The following is a 20,190-nucleotide window of genomic DNA, read 5'->3' as shown; positions in this document are numbered from 1 at the left end:
CCCTTGAGTTAATTCTTTTTCTTGTTATAGCCCACCACACCTTTGCTCTGTAGGAATGCAACTTTATCTAATGCTTTTTGGAGGCTGGCGCCTGACTTTAGAATAATCACCTTTAGAGAAAAATAAGTTTCTTAAAATGTTAACAGGCCTCTGGGCCAGAAGATGATGTAAATCACCTAAACTTTTGCATATGATAAGTTTGCAGGAAGAAAGCCTGGCTTGCTGCATGACTCTACCCCTTCCCCCATTATCCTCTATGCATAACTTAAGGTATAAAAACTACTTTGGAAAATAAAGTGTGGGCCTTGTTCACCGAAACTTGGTCTCCCCATGTCATTCTTTCTCTCACCTTCTGGCTGAATTATTCAGCCTCTTTTCTCCACTGAATTTCCTCACTGAGCTATCCTTATTTCAGCCTCTTTTCTTCACTGAATTTTCCTACTGAGCTATCCTTATTCTATTACTCTTTATATCCTTAATTAACGTTTAATTAAGCAGTTGTTTCCTGATCCTCGCCGACGCCGTCCCCACTTCGAATTCCCTGGACCCACCGGGGCTGGACCCTGGCACCTGAAAGCCCGGGCAGGAAAGTGAGCTTGGCAGGTTTCTATGCTCCAGAGAATTAGCTAGAGAGAGAGAGAAAGAGAAAGAAAGACACAGGGACCCAAGTCTCTAGTGAAACAAGTGTATTTTATTAGCAGAAATTCAGGCTTATATATCTTTAGTAAAATGACTACTCAGCCATTACAAAGGATGAAATCCCATCAATTGCAACAAAATGGATAGTCTAATACATACAAGGTTGCTGATGCTGAAAAGAGTCATTGAAGGGAGGTGCTGAGAGGAATCCAGGCAGGTCCCTTTCCCAGGATCTCAGTCCTGAGAACTGCGTGCAGCTCTACTTGTTCCCAGAATAGGAACTGATAAGGAACAGAGAATCCTTGAGAAATGGCACACAAAGGAAGAAAAGTGCAACATACTGGATTCCTTAAAGTCGAACATCCCCTGTGTCTACTTAGTTCTTTTAGTTTCCACTGCTGATTTTTTTTTTTTTTTAACATGGCCTTCTGAGGCTCTCTCCTGTACTTGTGTTGCCCAAGAATTTGGAAAGAATTTATATTTAACTCTTGTTGTTGTTCAGTTGCTTAGTCATGTCCTACTCTTTGTGACCCCATGCACTGCAGGATGCCAAGCTTCCCTGTCCTTCACCATCTCCCAGAGTTTGCTCAAATTCATGCCCATTGAGTCAGTGATGCCATCCAGCCATTTCATTCTCTGTCACTCCCTTCTCCTTTTGCCCTCAGTCTTTCCTAGCATCTGTGTATTTTCCAATGAGTCGGTTCTTCCCATTAGGTGGCCAAAATATTGGAGCTTCAGCTTCAGCACCAGTCCTTCCAATGAATATTCAGGGTTGATTTTCTTTTGGATTGACTGTTTTGATCTTGCTGTCCAAGGGACTCTCAAGAGTCTTCTGCAGCATCACAGTTTGAAAGCATCAATTCTTCTGTGCTTAGCCTTCTTTATGGTCAAACTCTCACATTCTTATTTAACTCTTAGATCAATATTTTGCAGATTCCTTGCTCCTGGTATTTTCTTCTTAAATTTCTAAATTTTCTGTCAGCAGCAGGCTCTGTCCTCTGACACATAAGCCAGTAATGCTTCAGCTTTATGCTACCTGAGTTTGGCTGTATCATGTTCCATTTTGTGACTATATTCTTACATATTCATTACATATAACTTTATGTAATGAATAGTTATTTTTTAGTTATTTTCAATCTTCTAATACTATCAAAAGTAATGATGAAAATATCCTTGAACACATTTCACACATATGTGAATATAATGTAAGCTAAATTCCCAGGAGTGAAATTTCTGGGTAAAGGATATTTGCATTGGATGTTTTTATTTAATTTAGGTTTTAAATATGGGGTAGACTATGCCAAAATAACTGTTGCTATCAAAATAGTAAGACACTGTTTTCTCACATCTTCTTTATTCAAGTACAGTGATCGGGTTTACTGGTTGATTGATATTCCCAGAGAAAACATTACAAAAAATACAGGTAAGAGTGATCTAAATTAATTATTTTACTCATGGGTATAGATTGCCAAATTTATCAAATAAAAATAATTTATCATGTTAAAAATTATGCTATATCATGTTAATGTCTCCTGGAATATTTGGGACATATATTTTACTAAAAGTTATTTAGTGATTCATCTGAAACTCAAATTTAACTGAGCTTCCTGTGTTTTATCTGGAAATTTATTATAGATGAATGGTTCTGATATACATAGCTTATATTATTCTTTATTTAAAGTAGACTCATTTTCTAGAACTTAAAATGTATAGTATTGAGAAATTCAGGTACTGATTAATTTTAATGAAATGGAAACATTAATTTAAAAATGTAATATATTATTTTATTGTTGGCTCTATTATTAAGTGCTATGTGGTAGCCTAGTTTACATGCTACTGTAAATATCTAAAGGAAAGGAGGAAAATGAAATTCCAGAAGGTGTGAATATTGAGTTAGTGGACTGGGCTAGTTGATCTTCAGGCATGAGATACAGACCCATAGTTTAAAAATCATAAAGGGTATATTATTCTAATTTGGTAGGTGCAAGAAACAGAAACCATCTTGACCTCACTAAAGGAAAAATACTAAATTTCTTTTTGTTGTGAAACCCAAAGACAAAAATGGAGCCAAACTATAGAAGGAATTAGAAGAAATGGAGAGCCGTCAAGAACCCAGGGAATATTTTCACCCTGTTTCTCTTATCTATATTTTATATACCTCTATATTTATTTTTCAATTTTGCAGATTAGTTTTCTAAAGCTGATTCACTGCTATCAAATTTTTATTTATATTTCCTAGGGGTCAGTCACTCCAGTACTCTTGCCTGGAAAATCCCATGGACATCGGAGCCTGGTAGGCTGCAGTCCATGATGTCGCTAAGAGTTCGACACAACTGAGCAACTTCACTTTCATGCATTGGAGAAGGAAATGGCAACCCACTCCAGTGTTCTTGCCTGGAGAATCCCAGGGACGGGGTAGCCTGGTGGGCTGCCGTTTATGGGGTCGCACAGAGTCGGACACGACTGAAGCGACTTAGCAGCAGCAGCAGCCCAATTCAAAATTCCCAGAAAAGTGTCTTCAACTGCCCTAGAATTGATTGGGTACCTTCTTGTGTGCCAGTCAAACGTAGCAGGTGATGAGGAATTGGGGGAATCATACAGGTCAACCCTTCTATGGAAGAAGTTAAAGGATGAACCAAATTATGTGTCCTACAGAGTAAAAGGCAGGGGAGAAGTGACAGTAGGCAGAAAGAATGGAAAAGACTCTATATAAGGAATCATTGAAAATAAAAGATTGAAAAAGAAGCCCCCATGTTATAACAGCTAACTTAGATTACATCACTATTTTTATCCTTCATTCATCTCAGTTTTTTTCAAATTAATCTATTGGAATTTTTTGTGATTTTTGTTTCAAATAATTCATCCTGGAAATTCTACTCCATTAAAAAAGGAGCAAGGGAGTACAGTCTAATGATGGATTGTTCTGGTTGCTTGGCCTAATATTGACATTAGTTTGACAATTGAAGACGTGAAGATCAGTTGTTATTTTCACTTCTCCTATTTACAAATTTTAATTTCAGCAATACATTGATTTCTAAGATCACCTAGGGAGGAACAAGGGTGATCTGAAAATTTAAGTATTTTAGAGAAAGAGACCAAATAATATCTGCCTATCTTGATGCAACGTCTGGATTGAGTAAATAGAGATATATTTGAGCTCATAATGTAATGGGCTTCCCCTGTGGCCCAGCTGGTAAAGAATCCTCCTGCAATGCAGGAGACCTGGGTTCAATCCCTAGGTTGGGAAGATCCCTTGGAGAAGGGAAAGGCTACCCACTCCAGTATTCTGGCCTGGAGTACAGGCCCCTGTACCCCCCTGTACAGTCCATGGGGTCTCAAACAGTGGGACATGACTGAGCAACTTTTACTTCACTTCACTTCATAATGTAATAGAAGAGGATGATCTCATATTAGTAATACACTAGAAATCAGGAAAGAAAATATTCAGGGGGAAGGAGACCATATTTGCTCATTCACTTTTTCCTCAATCATTTCTCATTTGCTACCATGCAATGAATTTGAGCATTGAAAGTGAAAGTGAAAGTTGCTCAGTCGTGCCCGACTCTGCAATCTCATGGACTGTATAGTCCATGGAATTCTTCAGGCCAGAACACTGGAGTGGGCAGCCTTTCCCTTCTCCAGGGGATCGTCCCAACCCAGGGATCAAACCCAAGTCTTCCTCACTGCAGGCGGATTCTTTACCAGCTGAGCCACAAGGTGTACATGTGAAATCTTGGAAAGGGCAGTTTATGTAGCATCAATAACAAAGATAGCAAAATAATCTTCTTGGTAGTAGTAGAACCAGCACAGAGCATTTACTAAATTCTTATATTTACAGTGTGACTCTAAACACTTTATCTATCTTAATTCATTTATTACTCAGTAGGTGTTATGTATGCTTCCCAGGTGGCACCAGTGGTAAAGAACCTGCCTGCTACAGGGGATTGATCCCTGGGTCAGGAAGATCCCCTGGAGGAGGAAATGGCAATCCACTTCAGTATTCTTGCCTGGAGAATCCCATGGACAGAGAGGAACCTGGCAGGCTACAGTCCATTGGGTTGCAAAGAGTTGGACATGACTGAAGTGGCTTAGAAGGCAGGCATGTGTTAGGTACTATTATTAGCTCCATTTTTTAATGATTTAACAGGTCTATGGATCTATATGGTGATTTGGTGATAACTAGAAAATGGGGAAGACAGTAAAAAGTAAAAAGAGTCTCTCCATTTATACTTCACAATTTGTTCCTTTTTTTCACCTTTAAGGTATACTTTACATTCAGTAAAATACACCCTTTTAAGTGCCTAGCTCTATAAGTTGTCACAATTGGGTAATCACAAATCAAGATTTAGAACTGTTCCATCATCCAATAAGATTATCCCACCAGTAGTCAACTCTTGTCTCCTGGGCCCTGGAAACCACAGATCTGTTCTCTGTTCCTATTGTTTTGTTTATTCCAGAGCATATAAATGGAATCATCGAATATGTAGCCTTTTGAGTTTGGCTACTTTCACTTAGCATAATTCATTTGAGATTTATCTGTTATAGTTTCTTTCATTTTCTTACTGGCTATTATTCCACTGTATAGATATACCTTAGTTTATTTTTTTGCAGGGCATTTGGAGTTTTTTTAGTTTTTGGCAATTATGAATAAAGCTACTATAGGCATTCTCATATAGATTCTTGTGTGAATACAAATTTTTGTTGCATTTGGCTACTACCACATAGTAGGATTACTGTGTTATACAATAAGTATGTTTAACTTTATAAGAAATTATCAAACTATTTGCAAAGTAGTTATATTATTTTTTACTTTCATTACCCAGTTATCTGGAGCCATGCCAGCACTTAGTATATGTAAGTGTATTTGAACACATGTATACATATGCACCCTGTGTATTTAACTTATATGCAGAGTACATCATGAGAAACGCTGGGCTGGAAGAAACACAAGCTGGAATCAAGATTGCCAGGAGAAATATCAGTAACCTCAGATATGCAGATGACACCACCCTTATGGCAGAAAGTGAAGAGGAACTCAAAAGCCTCTTGATGAAAGTGAAAGTGGAGAGTGAAAAAGTTGGCTTAAAGCTCAACATTCAGAAAATGAAGATCATGGCATCCGGTCCTGTCACTTCATGGGAAATAGATGGGGAAACAGTGGAAACAGTGTCAGACTTTATTTCTCTGGGTTCCAAAATCACTACAGATGGTGACTGCAGCCATGAAATTAAAAGACACTTACTCCTTGAAAGTAAAGTTATGACCAACCTAGATAGCATATTCAAAAGCAGAGACATTACTTTGCCAACAAAGGTTCATCTGGTCAAGGCTATGGTTTTTCCAGTGGTCATGTATGGATGTGAGAGTTGGACTGTGAAGAAGGCTGAGCGCCGAAGAATTGATGCTTTTGAACTGTGGTGTTGGAGAAGACTCTTGAGAGTCCGTTGGACTAAAAGGAGATCCAACCAGTCCATTCTGAAGGAGATCAGCCCTGGGATTTCTTTGGAAGGAATGATGCTAAAGCAGAAACTCCACTACTTCGGCCACCTCATGCAAAGAGTTGACTCATTGGAAAAGACTCTGATGCTGGGAGGGATTGGGGGCAGGAGGAGAAGGGGACGACAGAGGATGAGATGGCTGGATGGCATCACCGACTCGATGGATGTGAGTCTGAGTGAACTCCAGGAGTTGGTGATGGACAGGGAGGCCTGGTGTGCTGCGATTCATGGGGTCGCAAAGAGTTGGACATGACTGAGCGACTGAACTGAACTGAACTGATACATATGTGTACATGCATGCTCAGTCACTTCAATTGTGTCTGACTCTGCAACACCGTAGATTGTAGCCTACCAGGCTCCTCTGTCCATGGGATTTTCCTGGCAAGAATACTGAGTGGGTTGCCATGCTCTCCTCCAGGGGATCTTCCCCACCCAGGGATCTAACTGGAGTCTCCTGCATCTCCCGCATTGCCAGCAGATTCTTTACCACTGAGTCACCAGGGAAATCCATATATATGTGTATATTTATATAGTATGTATATAAATATATATACATTTTTAATATGTATCAATACATATGTATTTTGCTTTAGCCATTCTAATAGGTGTATCAGTTCGGTTTAGTTGCTCAGTTGTGTTTGACTCTTTGCGGACATAGGTGTATAGTGATATTCAATTATGTTTTTAATTTGCATGTGCCAAATAACTAATGAATTGAACATATTTTGGGGGGCTTATTTGCCATTTGGTGAGTTAACTATTCAAATTTTTTCAAGTTCTTTATATGTTCTGATATAACTCTTTTATCAGATATACAGTTTATAGATATTTTCTCTCAGGCTTATATTTTTAATCTCTTAAGAATGTTCTTTGTAGATCAGAGATTTAATTTTGATGAAGTCTAATTTATCAGTTTTTTCTTCTTATGGATTTTACTTTTGGCATCATAGCTAAGAAATCTTTGCCTGTCCCACATAAAAGCTCTAGAAGTTTATGGTTCTAGGTTTTGTATTTAGGCCTATGACTAAATTTAAGTTAATTTTTGCACATTATATGGACAGAGGTAAATATGGGGGAAATATGGATATCCATTAATTCCCATATCTTTGTCATAAAAAGCTATTTTGTCTCCAATGAGTTGCTATTTTTGAACTCTCTATCCTTTACCAATACCACACTTGATTACTTTAGCTTTATAAATAATAAGCTTATGAAAATGAAAGTGAAGTCACTCAGTCATGTCCGACTCTTTGTGACCCCATGGACTGTAGCCTACCATGCTCCTCTGTCCGTGGGATTTTCCAGGCAAGATTACTGGAGTGGGTTGCCATTTCCTTCTCCAGAGGATCTTCCTGACCCAGGGATCGAACCCAAGTCTACCCACATTGTAGGCAGACACTTTACTGTCTGAGCTACCAGGGAACTAATAATAAGCTTATAGTGAGTAATAGTATCCCTTCAATGTTTTTCAATCTTTTTCTTTTGTTCCTTTAGTTCTTTTATCACTCTGTTGTAAATTTTACCATCAGCTTCTTTAGTTCTGAAAAAAAAAATTTTTTTTTAATCAGAATTTCATTGAATCTATAGATTTGTTAGGGAGAATTGACATCTTAACACTATTCAGTCTTCCAATCCATGGACTCAGTATATCTCTCCATTTATTTACATCTCCACTGATTTATTTCATCAGGGTTTTGTGGTTTTCAGTATAGAAATAGTACCTATACTTTTTAAAATTTTGTATCTAAGTATTTCATGGGTTTGGTATTACTTTAAATGGTTATTTTTAATACCTTAGTTTCCAATTGTTATTTGTTGGATTGTTGAAAAAGCAAGAGAGTTCCAGATAAACATCTATTTCTGCTTTATTGACTATGCCAAAGCCTTTGACTGTGTGGATCACAACAAAATGTGGAAAATTCTGAAAGAGATGGGAATACCAGACCACCTGACCTGCCTCTTGAGAAATCTGTATGCAGGTCAGGAAGCAATAGTTATAACTGGACAAGGAACAACAGACTGGTTCCAAATAGGAAAAGGAGTACGTCAAGGCTGTACATTGTCACCCTGCTTATTTAACTTATATGCAGAGTACATCATGAGAAACACTGGGCTGGCTGAAGCACAAGCTGGAATCAAGAATCCTGGGAGAAATATCAATAACCTCAGATATGCAGATGACACCACCCTTATGGCAGAAAGTGAAGAGGAGCTAAAAAGCCTCTTGATGAAAGTGAAAGAGGAGAGTGAAAAAGTTGGCTTAAAACTCAACATTCAGAAAACTAAGATCATGGCATCCAGTCCCATCACTTCATGGTAAATAGATGGGGAAACAATGGAAACAGTGACTGGCTTTATCTGGGGGGTTCCAAAATCACTGCAGATGGTGACTGCAGCCACAAGATTAAAAGATGTTTGTTCCTTGGAAGAAAAGTTATAACCAAACTAGACAGCATATTAAAAAGCAGAGACATTACTTTGCCAACAAAGATCCATCTAGTCACAGCTATGGTTTTTCCAGTGGTCATGTATGGATGTGAGAGTTGGACTGTGAAGAAAGCTGAGCACTGAAGAATTGATGCTTTTGAACTTTGGTGTTGGAGAAAACCTTGAGAGTCCCTTGGATTGCAAGGAGATCCAACCAGTCCATCCCAAAGGAAATCAGTCCTGAATATTCATTGGAAGGACTTATGCTAAAGCTGAAACTCCAATACTTTGGTCACCTGATTTGAAGAACTGACTCATTTGAAAAGACCCTGATACTGGGAAAAATTGAAGGCGGGAGGAGAAGGGGACAACAGAGGATGAAATGGTTGGGTGGCATCACCAACTCAATGGACATGAGTTTGGGTAAACTCTGGGAGTTGGTGATGGACAGGGAAGCCTGTCATGCTGCAGTCCATGGGGTTGCAAAGAGTTGGACAGGATTGAGCAACTGAACTGATTGATAATATATAAATATACAAATGATTTTTGTAATGTGACCTTATATTTTGCAACTTTGTTCAATTTACTTATTAATTCAAGTAGCCTTTTGTATGGGGCTTCCCAGGCAGTGCTAGTGGTAAAGAGCCCATCTGCCAATGCAGGAGACAAAAGACACTGGTTCGATCCCTGAATCGGGAAGATCCCCTGGAGGAGGGCACAGGAACCCACTCCAGTATTCTTGCCTGGAGAATCCCATGGACAGAGGATCCTGATGGTCCATAGTGTTGCAAAAATCAGACACAACTAACGTGACTTAGCACACATGCACAGCCTTTTATACTCTTTGGGATTTTCTACATGGATAATCATCTAGAAATAGAGATAACTTCATTTCTTCCATTCTAATATGTATTCATTTTATTTATTTACATATTTATTTTCTTATGTACTTACTTCTTTATTTTTGCCTTATTGTACTGGTGGGAACTCCAGTACAATGCTAAGTAGGAATGGTGAGAGAGCATATCGCTGCCTTGTTTCCAACTTTGGGAGAGAATATTCAACCTTTCCTCATTAGGTTAAGGTGTTGTTATATGTAGGTATTTTGCAGATGCCCTTTATTAGGCTAAGGAAGTTCCCTTTATTCCTAATTTCCTGAGTTCATGAATTGGTGTTGAATTTTGTTAAATGCTCTTTCTGAATCTATTGAGATGATTACAAGGAGTTTTTTCTTTCATCTCTTGATATGGAGGATTCCATTGATTTATGTTGAATTCTGAATCAGCCTTGCAATACTAAGATAAACAACTCTTAGTTATGATGCATTATCCTTTTTGTGTATTGCTAGACTCATTTGGCTAGTGGGTTCTTGGAGTTATCAATCTGGCGTTTTATTTTCTTGTAATGTTTTTATTTTGTTTTGGTATCTGGTAATGCTTTTTCACATGAGTTGCTCAGCTGTTTAGGATGCTGGGGCTGATGAACATTCGTGCTTAAAGTGCTTAAAGTGCTCAGCTTTAAGTTGAAAACCAAGGGTGCACAGAATTTTGGGAGGAGTCAAGGAAGCCCAGCACAGGTGATACCGGCCTTGAGTTCTTACTGAGCTTTAGGAACTTTAGAATCTCATCACCTTGGAAAACCTTACATGAGTCCCACAGGATCCTGTTGGCTCTTGAGCCCCAGATATGGAACCCAGAACACATGGGCTCAGACACCAAATCTCCAATCCTCTGTTCCCAATGACTTCAAGAATGTCTTTGACCAGAAAGCTGGTGATCTTACCAGAAAACCCAAGCTCTTGGTGGGTTAGGAAAATGTTCGCCAAGGTGCACGTGGTTTCCCAGCCACATCACTTCTTTCGTTTCAAAGGTATTTTCACTTGGATTTCTGAGTTGAAATGTTGTCTACTAAGGAGTTTCAGGAGGGCTTGTGTACGGGACTGATAATATTGCATTCCTCTAGACAAAAGAACTTATCTAGATCATTTTTATCATATTAGAATCTGTCTTCTAGGAAGCTTTTACTAGAAACTTGTTTCCATTTCTTGATTTTCTTTTTAATAATCATCTTTTGGTCTGAATCACAGAGTTAAAAAAATTTTTTTATCCAGAAAACTGTGCAGAAAGATGGGCTTCTAAGTTTTATGGTAGCCTCTCTGTTGGACAGTGTTTATGAGTAAGGAGTAATTTTATTGTTTCTGGGTCTGACAGCAGTTTTGGGACCAGCAAGGAGCTCTTTGTCCATATTACTCCCTGGTAAGATTTGGCTCTGCTTGCCAGGTGGGGTCATCTCCAGGACTTTAAGGGTGAAATATTACTGATTCCCACAGAAGACATTTGGCAGATGCTGACAAGGGTGTTAGAAATTTTACCTTGCCTTGAAACATTCTGTTAAATAAAGGAGTTTGGGGGGTCATTAACTGTACAATTGCTAGAATGAAAATGATTTATGTGGTGATATTGGGACTGAGTTCTTGGTTTTGGGGTCTGCTTTTCAAGTGGGTGAGTTCAAGTGGGAAAACAATGAGCCTCATTCTAGGAAATACAGCACAGAAGCTTCTTTGAAAGGGAGTTCTGGTTTAATTGCCAAAATGAAACACAGGAGGGCGCTGCCAGAATCTCACAGGTGTTTGATTTGCTTGTTGTGATTTTTGAAATCCTGACTGGTAAGTATCTGGTCAGAAAGTAAATTTGCAGGCTTTCTAAAAAGGGAGATACATAAATAAATATGAGTTGAGCAGAGTTCCCCCCTATATTATGTAAGAATTTTTATATGGGGAACACATGTATACCTGTGGTGGATTCATTTTGATATTTGGCAAAACTGATACAATTATGTAAAGTTTAAAAATAAAATAAAATTTTAAAAAAAGAATTTTTATATGAAAGTGAAAGTCACTCAGTTGTGTCTGACTCTTTGTGACCCCATAGACTATAGCCTGCCAGGCTCCTCTATCTACAGAATTCTCCAGGCAAGAATACTGGAGTTGGTTGCTGTTCCCCTCTCCAGGGGATCTTCCCAGCCCAGAGATCGAACCCAGATCTCTCCCATTGCTAGCAGATTCTTTACCATCTGAGCTACTAGGGAAGCCCATTAAATGTTTGGGATTCACCACCAGTGGAGATTTCTGGGTGTGGAGTTTTCTTTGTGTGAAGATTTTAACTACAAATTCAGTTTCCTTAATAGATATGGAAGTACTCAAAGTTTCTTTTTATTCTGAAGTGAGTTTCAGACATTTGTATCTTTTAAGAAACTTCATTTCATCTAAGTTGTTGAATTTATAACATAAAAGTTTTTGTGATGTTCTTTCATTAACCATAAAGAGTCTGTAGTGATGTGCCATATTTCATCTCTAATATGAGTAATTTGCATCTTTATTTCCTTCTTGATTAGTCTGGTAGAAATTCATCAATTTTATTGATGCTTTCGAAGAATCATCTTTAGATTTCATTGATTATGGCTATTGTTTTTCTATTCATTTCATTGATTTTACTCTTTATATCATCCTTCTACTTCCTTTACATTTTACTTGCTGCTTTTTTCCCATAATTTCTTAAGTTGGGAACCTTTAGATCAAAGGTTGACAAACTACAGTTTCCAGGCCAAATCTGGTCTGCTGCCTGCTTTGTAAATTAGCTTTATTGGAACACAGCCATGCTCATTTATTTATGTTTTCTATAGCTGCTTGTGTGCTACCATGGCAGAGTTGAAGTGTTGAGACATAGACCACATGGCCCACAAAGACCTAAATATTTACTCTTTGACACTTTATAAGGCTGTTACTACTGCTTCAGATAACTGATTTGAGATCTTTCTTTTTTAATATAAATATTTTACTACTATATATTTCTCTTCAGCACTGCTTTATCTTCATCTCATAAATTTTTGTACGTTGTGTTTTCATTTTCTTTCAATTAAAATTATTTTCTAATTCCCCATGTCACTTTCTCTTTGACATGCGTTATTTAGAAATCTGTTGTACAATGTCCATATATCTGGGAATGTTCCAAATATCTTTCTGTTACTGATTCTTCTAGATTGACTCTATTATGTTCTGAGAATATATTTTGTATGATCATTTGGTGAATCTTCCCTGTGCACTTGAAAAAAAAAAGTACTATTAAAAAGTTCTTTTTTTAATAGAGTGTTCTATTAAAGTCGATTGGATCAGTTGGTTGATAGTGTTATTTAGCTTTTCTATATCCTCACTAATTTTGTCAGTTACTTAAAGAGGAGTGTTGAAGGGACCAGCTACAGTTGTGTGGATTTATTTCTCCTTTCAATTTTATTAGCCTTTTTTTGCCCAACCAGAGATTGAACTCTGGTTCCCTCAGCAGAGAAATAGTCCTATCCACTGGAAACTTCTGATATGCTAAGTATTTTAATTAACCATGGTCTGCTTTCAAAAAGTATTACACAACTTCACTTGAAGTATCACAGTTTGCTTCTTACCAAGTTACAACAGCTCTCAAGAAAAATTATACTCTAAAATATTTTTCTCTGGGTTCATTACTCTGTTGATAAGATCACTTCATAATTCTTCTGTCCTTATTTTATCATCAAAATGTTTATAGTAAAACATATATAAGTCTAATCAAAATGATAGGGAAATAAAAGATAATTGTTGTTAGTAATTTCATATGGGTCTTCCCTGGTGGTTCAGATGGTAAAGAATCTGCCTGTCAGGCAGGAGATCCAGGTTCGAATAGTCTTAAATTTCACCAACATGACGTACAAAAAAAACTAACTAATTGCTTGCCTTTTGTTTTCAGATATTGCAGCTGTAGAAGAATGGTTAGTAAGAATCACTTTACAATATGGATTAAATATTTATACCACTGAAGGAACACTACTGGATACTGTTCGAGGTAAATGCCAGGAGGTAAAATAAAGCAAAAGTTGTATTATTCTTTCAACAAATTTTGTAAACTATAATATGCTGTACTCTGCTAAGTGCTGGAGATAGTTAAGAAATAATCATGACTCTTCAAGGGCTCACAATCTGATGAGGCAAAGATTTAAATATACATGGGTAATTTTTAATAAAGGTCTGCAAAGTGTGGTTGCCATGCCCTCCTCCAGGGGATCTTCCCAACCCAGGCATCAAACCCACGTCTCCTGCATTGCAGGCAGATTCTTCACCATCTAAGCCAACAGGGAACCCCAAGAATACTGGAATGGGTAGTTTATCTCCTCTCCAGGGGATCTTCCCGACCCAGGAATCACTGGGGTCTCATGCATTGCAGATTTTTACCATCTGAGCTACCAGGGAAGTCAATCCCAAAGAAGGGCAATGCCAAAGAATGTTCAAACTACCACAAAATTGTATTCATTTCACATGCTAGCAAAGTAATGCTCAAAATCCTTCAAGCTAGGCTTCAACAGTATGTGAACTGAGAAGTTCCAGATGTACAAGGTGGATTTAGAAAAGGCAGAGGAACCAGAGATCAAATTGTCAACATCTATTAGATCATAGAAAAAGCTAGAGAATTCCAGAAAAACATCTACTTCTGCTTCATTGACTCTGCTAAAGCCTTTGACTGTGTAGATTGTGACAAACTGTGGAAAATTCAAGAGATGGGAATACCAGACCACCTTACCTGCCTCCTGAAAAATCTGTATGCAGGTCAAGAAGCAACAGTTAGAACCAGACATGGAACAACAGACTGGGTCCAAATTGGGAAAACAGTGTGTCGAGGCTTTATATTGTCACCCTGCTTATTTAACTTACATGCAGAGTGCATCATGAGAAATGCCAAGCTGGATGAATCACAAACTAGAATCAAGATTTCCAGGAGAAATATCGATAACCTCAGATACACAGATGACACCACCCTTAGGGCAGAAAGCAAATAGGAATTAAAGAGCTTCTTGATGAAGGTGGAAGAGGAGAGTGAAAAAGTTGGCTTAAAACTCAGTGTTCAAAAAATGAAGATCATGGCATCTGGTCCCATCACTTCATGGCAAATAGATGGGGAAAGAGTAGAAACAGTGGCTGACTTTATTTTGGGGGGCTCCAAAATCACTGCAGATGGTTACTGCAGCCATGAAATTAAAAGATGCTTGCTCCTTGGAAGACAAGCAACGACAAACCTAGACAGTGTCATTAAAAGGCAGAGACGTTACTTTTCCAACAAAGGTCCATCTAGTCAAAGCTATGGTTTTTCCAGTAGTCATTTATGGATGTGAGATCTGGACAATAAGAAAGGCTGAGCACTGAAGAACTGATGCCTTCAAACTGTAGTGCTATAGAAGACTCTTGAGAGTCCCTTGGACAGGAAGGAGATCAAATCAGTCAATCCTAAAGGAAATCAACCCTGAGTATTCACTGGAAGGACTGATGCTGAAACTGAAGCTCCAATACTTTGGCCACCTGATGTGAAGGGCTGACTCATTGGAAAAGACCCTAATGCTGGGGAAGATTGAAGGCAGGAGGAGAAGGGGACAACAGAGGATGAGATGGTTGGATGGCATCACCAACTCAATGGACATGAGTTTGAGCAAGCTCTGGGAGTAGGTAATGGACAGAGAAGCCATCACCTAATCACTACAGAAGTGCGCTGCAGTCCATGGGGTCGCAAAGAGTTGGACACAATTGAGCAACTGAACAACAACAAAAGACTGGTATAGAAATATGGAATTATATTTTTTCTATAGCCATATTGGGGGTCATCATAAACAATGGCTTTATAAAGTCAGTTTTTGCATCTTCTGTAGAGATATTATAGAAGGTTGTATTTATTGCATCACACACTATGAGAACCATCAAGCAAAAAGTTTTGTTCAGTGTTAGTAAGAACATTTGTATTTTTTCATTAAAAAATTGGTTGTTTTAAGTTTACAAATGCTGAGAAATATAACTGATTAGGGTTTTCTTTTTCACTTGTCTGATTGATTGCCCAATTTTTTGGATCACCTATAGTGCATTTTAGTCATGTATGGATGTGAGAGTTGGACTATAAAGAAAGTTGAGCACTGAAGAATTGATGCTTTTGAATTGTGGTATTGGAGAAGACTCTTGAGTCCCTTGGACTGCAAGGAGATCCAACCAGTCAATCCTAAAGGAAATCAGTCCTGAATATTCATTGGAAGGAGTGAAGCTGAAGCTGAAACTCCAGTCCTTTGGCCACCTGATGCAAAGAACTGACTCACTGGAAAAGACCCTGATGCTAGGAAAGATTGAAGTCAGGAGGAGAAGGGGACGTCAGAGGATGAGATGGTTGGATGGCATCACCAACTCAATGGACATGAGTTTGAGTAGGCTCCAGGAGTTGGTGATGGACATGGAAGCCTGGCATGCTACAGTCCATGGGGTCGCAAAGAGTCGGACATAACTGAGTGAATGAACTGAACTGATGGTGCTATTGTTGTTCAGTCACTAAGTCGTGTCTGACTCTTTGTGACTCTATTGTATATAGGAAAAAACCTCAGTCCTGGATTTTGTATTTATCCTCATTTTCCTCACCTTCCCTTTTCATGTTTATTCTTTTGCTCCCACTTTGATACAGTGCTATGTAGAATGCAGAGTGAGAGTGAAATTGTTAGTTGCTCAATTGTGTCTGACTCTTTGTGACCCTGTGGACTGTAGCCCACCAGGCTCCTCTGTCCATGGAATTCTCCAGGCAAGAATACTGGAGTGGGTTGCTAGTGGATTGAACCCAGGTCTCCTGAATTGTAGGCAGATTCTTTACCCTCTGAGCCACCAGGGAAGCCCAGAGTAAAAATAAATATTTCATCTTATGGAAAGAGTCACCTGGGTAGCTTTAAGAAAAGTAATGACGATTCATGGCCAAAATAAAGCAGGAAAACCCTGAGCTCATCTCCTCCCATAGGCACACCAAAATTACAACTATTTACAAAGTAACTCTCTATGGAGTGAACAGAAGATTAGCAGAAAAGATTTCCCACAAGTAAACGTTTAAAGAAGGAACCACAAAATGAGTAGGAGCGGGGATAGAGTCACTGTAGAGCCAAAACCAATACCACCATGTAGGCAACCCACAAATGGGAGGATAATCACAACTGCAGAGGTCTTCCCTAAGGAGTAAGGGGTCCAAACCCCGCATCGGGCTCCCTAGACCGATGTACAGGGAAGACACGCTCCCAGAACATCTGGCTTTGAAGCCCAGTGCAGCTTGTGTGTGGGAGAGCCAGAGAACTGTAGGAAAGAAAGACTGCTCTTAAAGAACACACACCAAATCTCACATGCTTCTAGTCCCAGTGCAGAGGCAGTAATTGGAAAAGAACCTCAGTCAGACCTCCTTAAGATATCATCAAACTTAATATATTATCAACTTTAAATAATCATGTATGAGCAAAGTGGTAATAAATACATGCTGCTGCTGCTAAGTCACTTCAGTCGTGTCCGACTCTGTGCGACCCCATAGACGGTAGCCCACTAGGCTCCTCTGTCCCTGGGATTCTCCAGGCAAGAATACTGGAGTGGGTCGCCATTGCCTTCTCCTAATAAATACATACCTATCAATAATTTTACTCTAAGTGGACTAAATACTCCAACCAAAAGACAGTGGCTGAATGGATTAAAAAAAAAAAAAAACACAAGAATTAACATTGCTAAAATGACCATACCACCCAAAGCAATTTACAGATTCAATGCAATCACTGTCAAAATACCAATGGCATTCTTCACAGAACTAGAACAAATCATTTAGAAATTTGTAGGGAAACACAGAAGACCCCAAATAGCCAAAACAATCTTGAGAAAGAAGAGCAAAGCTAAAGGCATAATGCTCCTTGATTTTAAATTGTACTACAAAGCTATAGTAACTAAAACTCTGGTACTGGCACAAAAAATCAGACACATAGATAAGTGGAATGGAAGAGAGCCCAAAAATGAACCCACACTTACATGATTAATGAATCTATGACAAAGGAGGCAAGAAGTACAGTGCAGGGAAAGAAAACTTCTTCAGTAATTAGTTTTGGGGAAACTGGAAAGCTACAGGCAGAAGAATCAACCTGGACTACTTTCTCACACCATATTCAAAAGTAATTCAAAAATGGACTAAAGACTTGAATGTGAGACCTGAAACTATAAAACTCCTAGAGGGAAATGGAGGCAGTACGCTCTTGGGTACCAGCTTACAGCAATATTTTGATCTTTCTCTTCACACAAAGGAAACAAACAACAAATGGGTCTTCATCAAACTAAAGGGCTTTTGCAGGGTTAAGGAAATTATCAACAAAACAGAAAGGCCACTACTGAGTGGGAGAGGATATATGCAAACAGTATATCAGATAAGAGGCTAACATCCAAAATATACAAAGAACCCATATAAAAACAACCTTATTTTTTAAATGGGCAGAAGAGCTAAGTAGACATTTTTCCATTGAAGACATGCAGATGGCTGACAGGCACTTGAAAAGATGCTCTGCATTGCTAATCATCAGGGAAATGCAAATCAAAAGCACAGTGAGCTCCTACCTCACCTGCCAGAATGACTGTTACCAAAAAGTCAACAAATAACAAGTGTTGGTGAGGATATAGAGAAAAGAACTCTTGTGCACCGTCAGTGGGAATGTAAATTGATGCAGCCACCATGGAAAATTAAAAGTTCTTAAAGTTTCCAGTTACAGAAAGGAGATTCATCTGTTTGAGGAACTGAGAGGAAGTCAGTGTCGTGGGAGCACAGTAAATGACAGAGTGTTGTGTAATGAGTTTAGACAGATGGGCAGAGGTCACAGTAAAGTGTGGGTTTTATTCTAATCATAATGAAAAGCCGTTGAAATGTTTTAAGCAAGAGAATGATACTGATTTATTCTTTTTAAAAATATCACTTTGGCTGCCATGTAGAGAATGGACTCTTGAGGGCAGATGACAAGATGGAATGAAGGAAATTGGTGGGCAGCTGCTGCCACTTTCCACGCAGGAGATGGTCTGGAGTACTTGGGCTGAGCAGTGGGGACAGTGAGAAGTCACAGTGCTCAGGGTACAGTTTGAAAATAGAGCTGATATGACCTCCAGGTGGAATGGGGACGAAGGAAACAGATACTAAGGATGAGTCCTAGATTTCTTACTTGAGCAGTCAAGTAGATGATGGTATCATTTACTGAGATACTGAAGACGTGAGGAGAAAACATTGGGAAGTAGCAATAAGTATTAAGGTTGGAGTTACAGCTGGGAATCTTTATTCATTCCTAAATTCAAAAGAGATGTTGAAAAGTATTATCTCTACTTCCTAATCTTTGATTCACAGCCTAGACCACTTCACTGAAATTGCTGTTAATCACAATCACCAGTCACCTTCATATCGGTCACTTTTCTGTCTCCTTTATAGCTTCTCACCAGTCAAGACTTTTAATCACTCCTTCATTCCTAAAACACTTAAAATACAGCACATCAGTAAAGAGGCATTTTCAAGTCAATGGAGTCATGTTCCAGATGCAAGTTCAAATCTCCCTGCCCTCTGAGATATGGTCATTAATTGTCTGTACACACATGCTACAACCTGGAAAGTCAGCCGCCTTGCCCCAGATTTCTTTGAATTTCAGGATGAATTAATTTGGTTATAAATTGTGTCTCTTTTCCTTCTTGGCCGTACCTGTGCTACACTATGTCAACCTAGATGGAAACTTAGTTCCTTTTCTTACTTTGCCCAAACTGCAGTATATACTAAGTTTTTGGTTTTATAGCAGACTTTTATTGAAAATCTGATGAGAAGATTCATGTTGCAGAAATGTAAACACCTATAGAGTGACTGCATCTCTGTTCTTAAAAGTCTTTTGACTATTTTTGAAATTCAGACAGCAGTACTCTGTCAAACTCTCCTGGCTTACTTTTTTATATTCTCTTTTCTCATTTTTTTCAGAAAAATAAATTCTCCCATTCCTCATGCTTTAAACTTTGACTTTGTCCAGCTCCAACCCTTTGTATATCTAAGAATAGATTGCTGGGTTGAGGGGTTGGAAATGTCTTGCCTCTGACTGATTTTTCCTGTTAGTCTCTCCCTGACTCCTTGGTATCTTCCAGAAATCCTTCTAAGTGTCTTGGCCACTGATGACAATTTTTCCCATTCTCTGTTGCTGTTCCAAATTTGTTCTCATTTATCTATATCTCCTGCTGTCTCTACGGGATTGGGAAAGTGAACAGAAAGGAAATATGGGGCCTCTCAAAGCAGAAGTTATTCTCTAAGTTATAAATGTGCAAACCCTGTGATCCAGCCATTTCTAGGGAGAGATCCTGTGGCCAATTGTATTTCCCAAAGATGTTCAAAACAGGTATCTCCCACATCACATGCTCTTCTGATGTATGACCTTGCCAGGCCCCCTTCAAGGAAATTAACCTTCATTCCTCATACTTTGGAAAATAAGAATCAACCTATTTTTAACTGATGAAAAATGAGGTGATACACCTATTTTTTTAAACAATGGAATAGTTCCTTTACATAATTTCTTTAAAACCCTTAAAAGAAAGAAATAATGAATTATTTAAGAAATGCAAGTCAAAACTACAATAAGGTACCTTCTCATTGGTCACAATGGTGTAGAGAGAATCCAAATCACTCAGTCATGTCCAACTCTTTGTGACCACATGGACTGTAGCCTGCCAGGCTCTTCTGTCCATGGAATTCTCCAGGCAAGAATACTGGAGTGGGTAGCCATTCCC

At 38.6% G+C, this 20,190-nt stretch overlaps 1 protein-coding gene across 1 annotated transcript in view; it reads left to right on the top strand.

The window, feature by feature from the left end:
* Nucleotides 1-20,190, top strand: part of CATSPERB (catsper channel auxiliary subunit beta) — a 121,108-nt gene that overhangs the window by 13,348 nt on the left and 87,570 nt on the right. The window contains exons 4-5 of the mRNA XM_010836181.1: nucleotides 2,002-2,062; nucleotides 13,337-13,432. Coding sequence (XP_010834483.1) covers nucleotides 2,002-2,062; nucleotides 13,337-13,432 — 157 coding nt within the window. The remainder of the gene's footprint in view (nucleotides 1-2,001; nucleotides 2,063-13,336; nucleotides 13,433-20,190) is intronic.

The sequence above is a fragment of the Bison bison genome, unplaced genomic scaffold (genome assembly GCF_000754665.1).
Source record: "Bison bison bison isolate TAMUID 2011002044 unplaced genomic scaffold, Bison_UMD1.0 scf7180017864061, whole genome shotgun sequence".
NCBI lineage: Eukaryota > Metazoa > Chordata > Mammalia > Artiodactyla > Bovidae > Bison > Bison bison.
The sequence above is the reverse complement of the archived record's forward strand: the minus strand, read 5'-3'. Positions and strand labels throughout refer to the sequence as shown.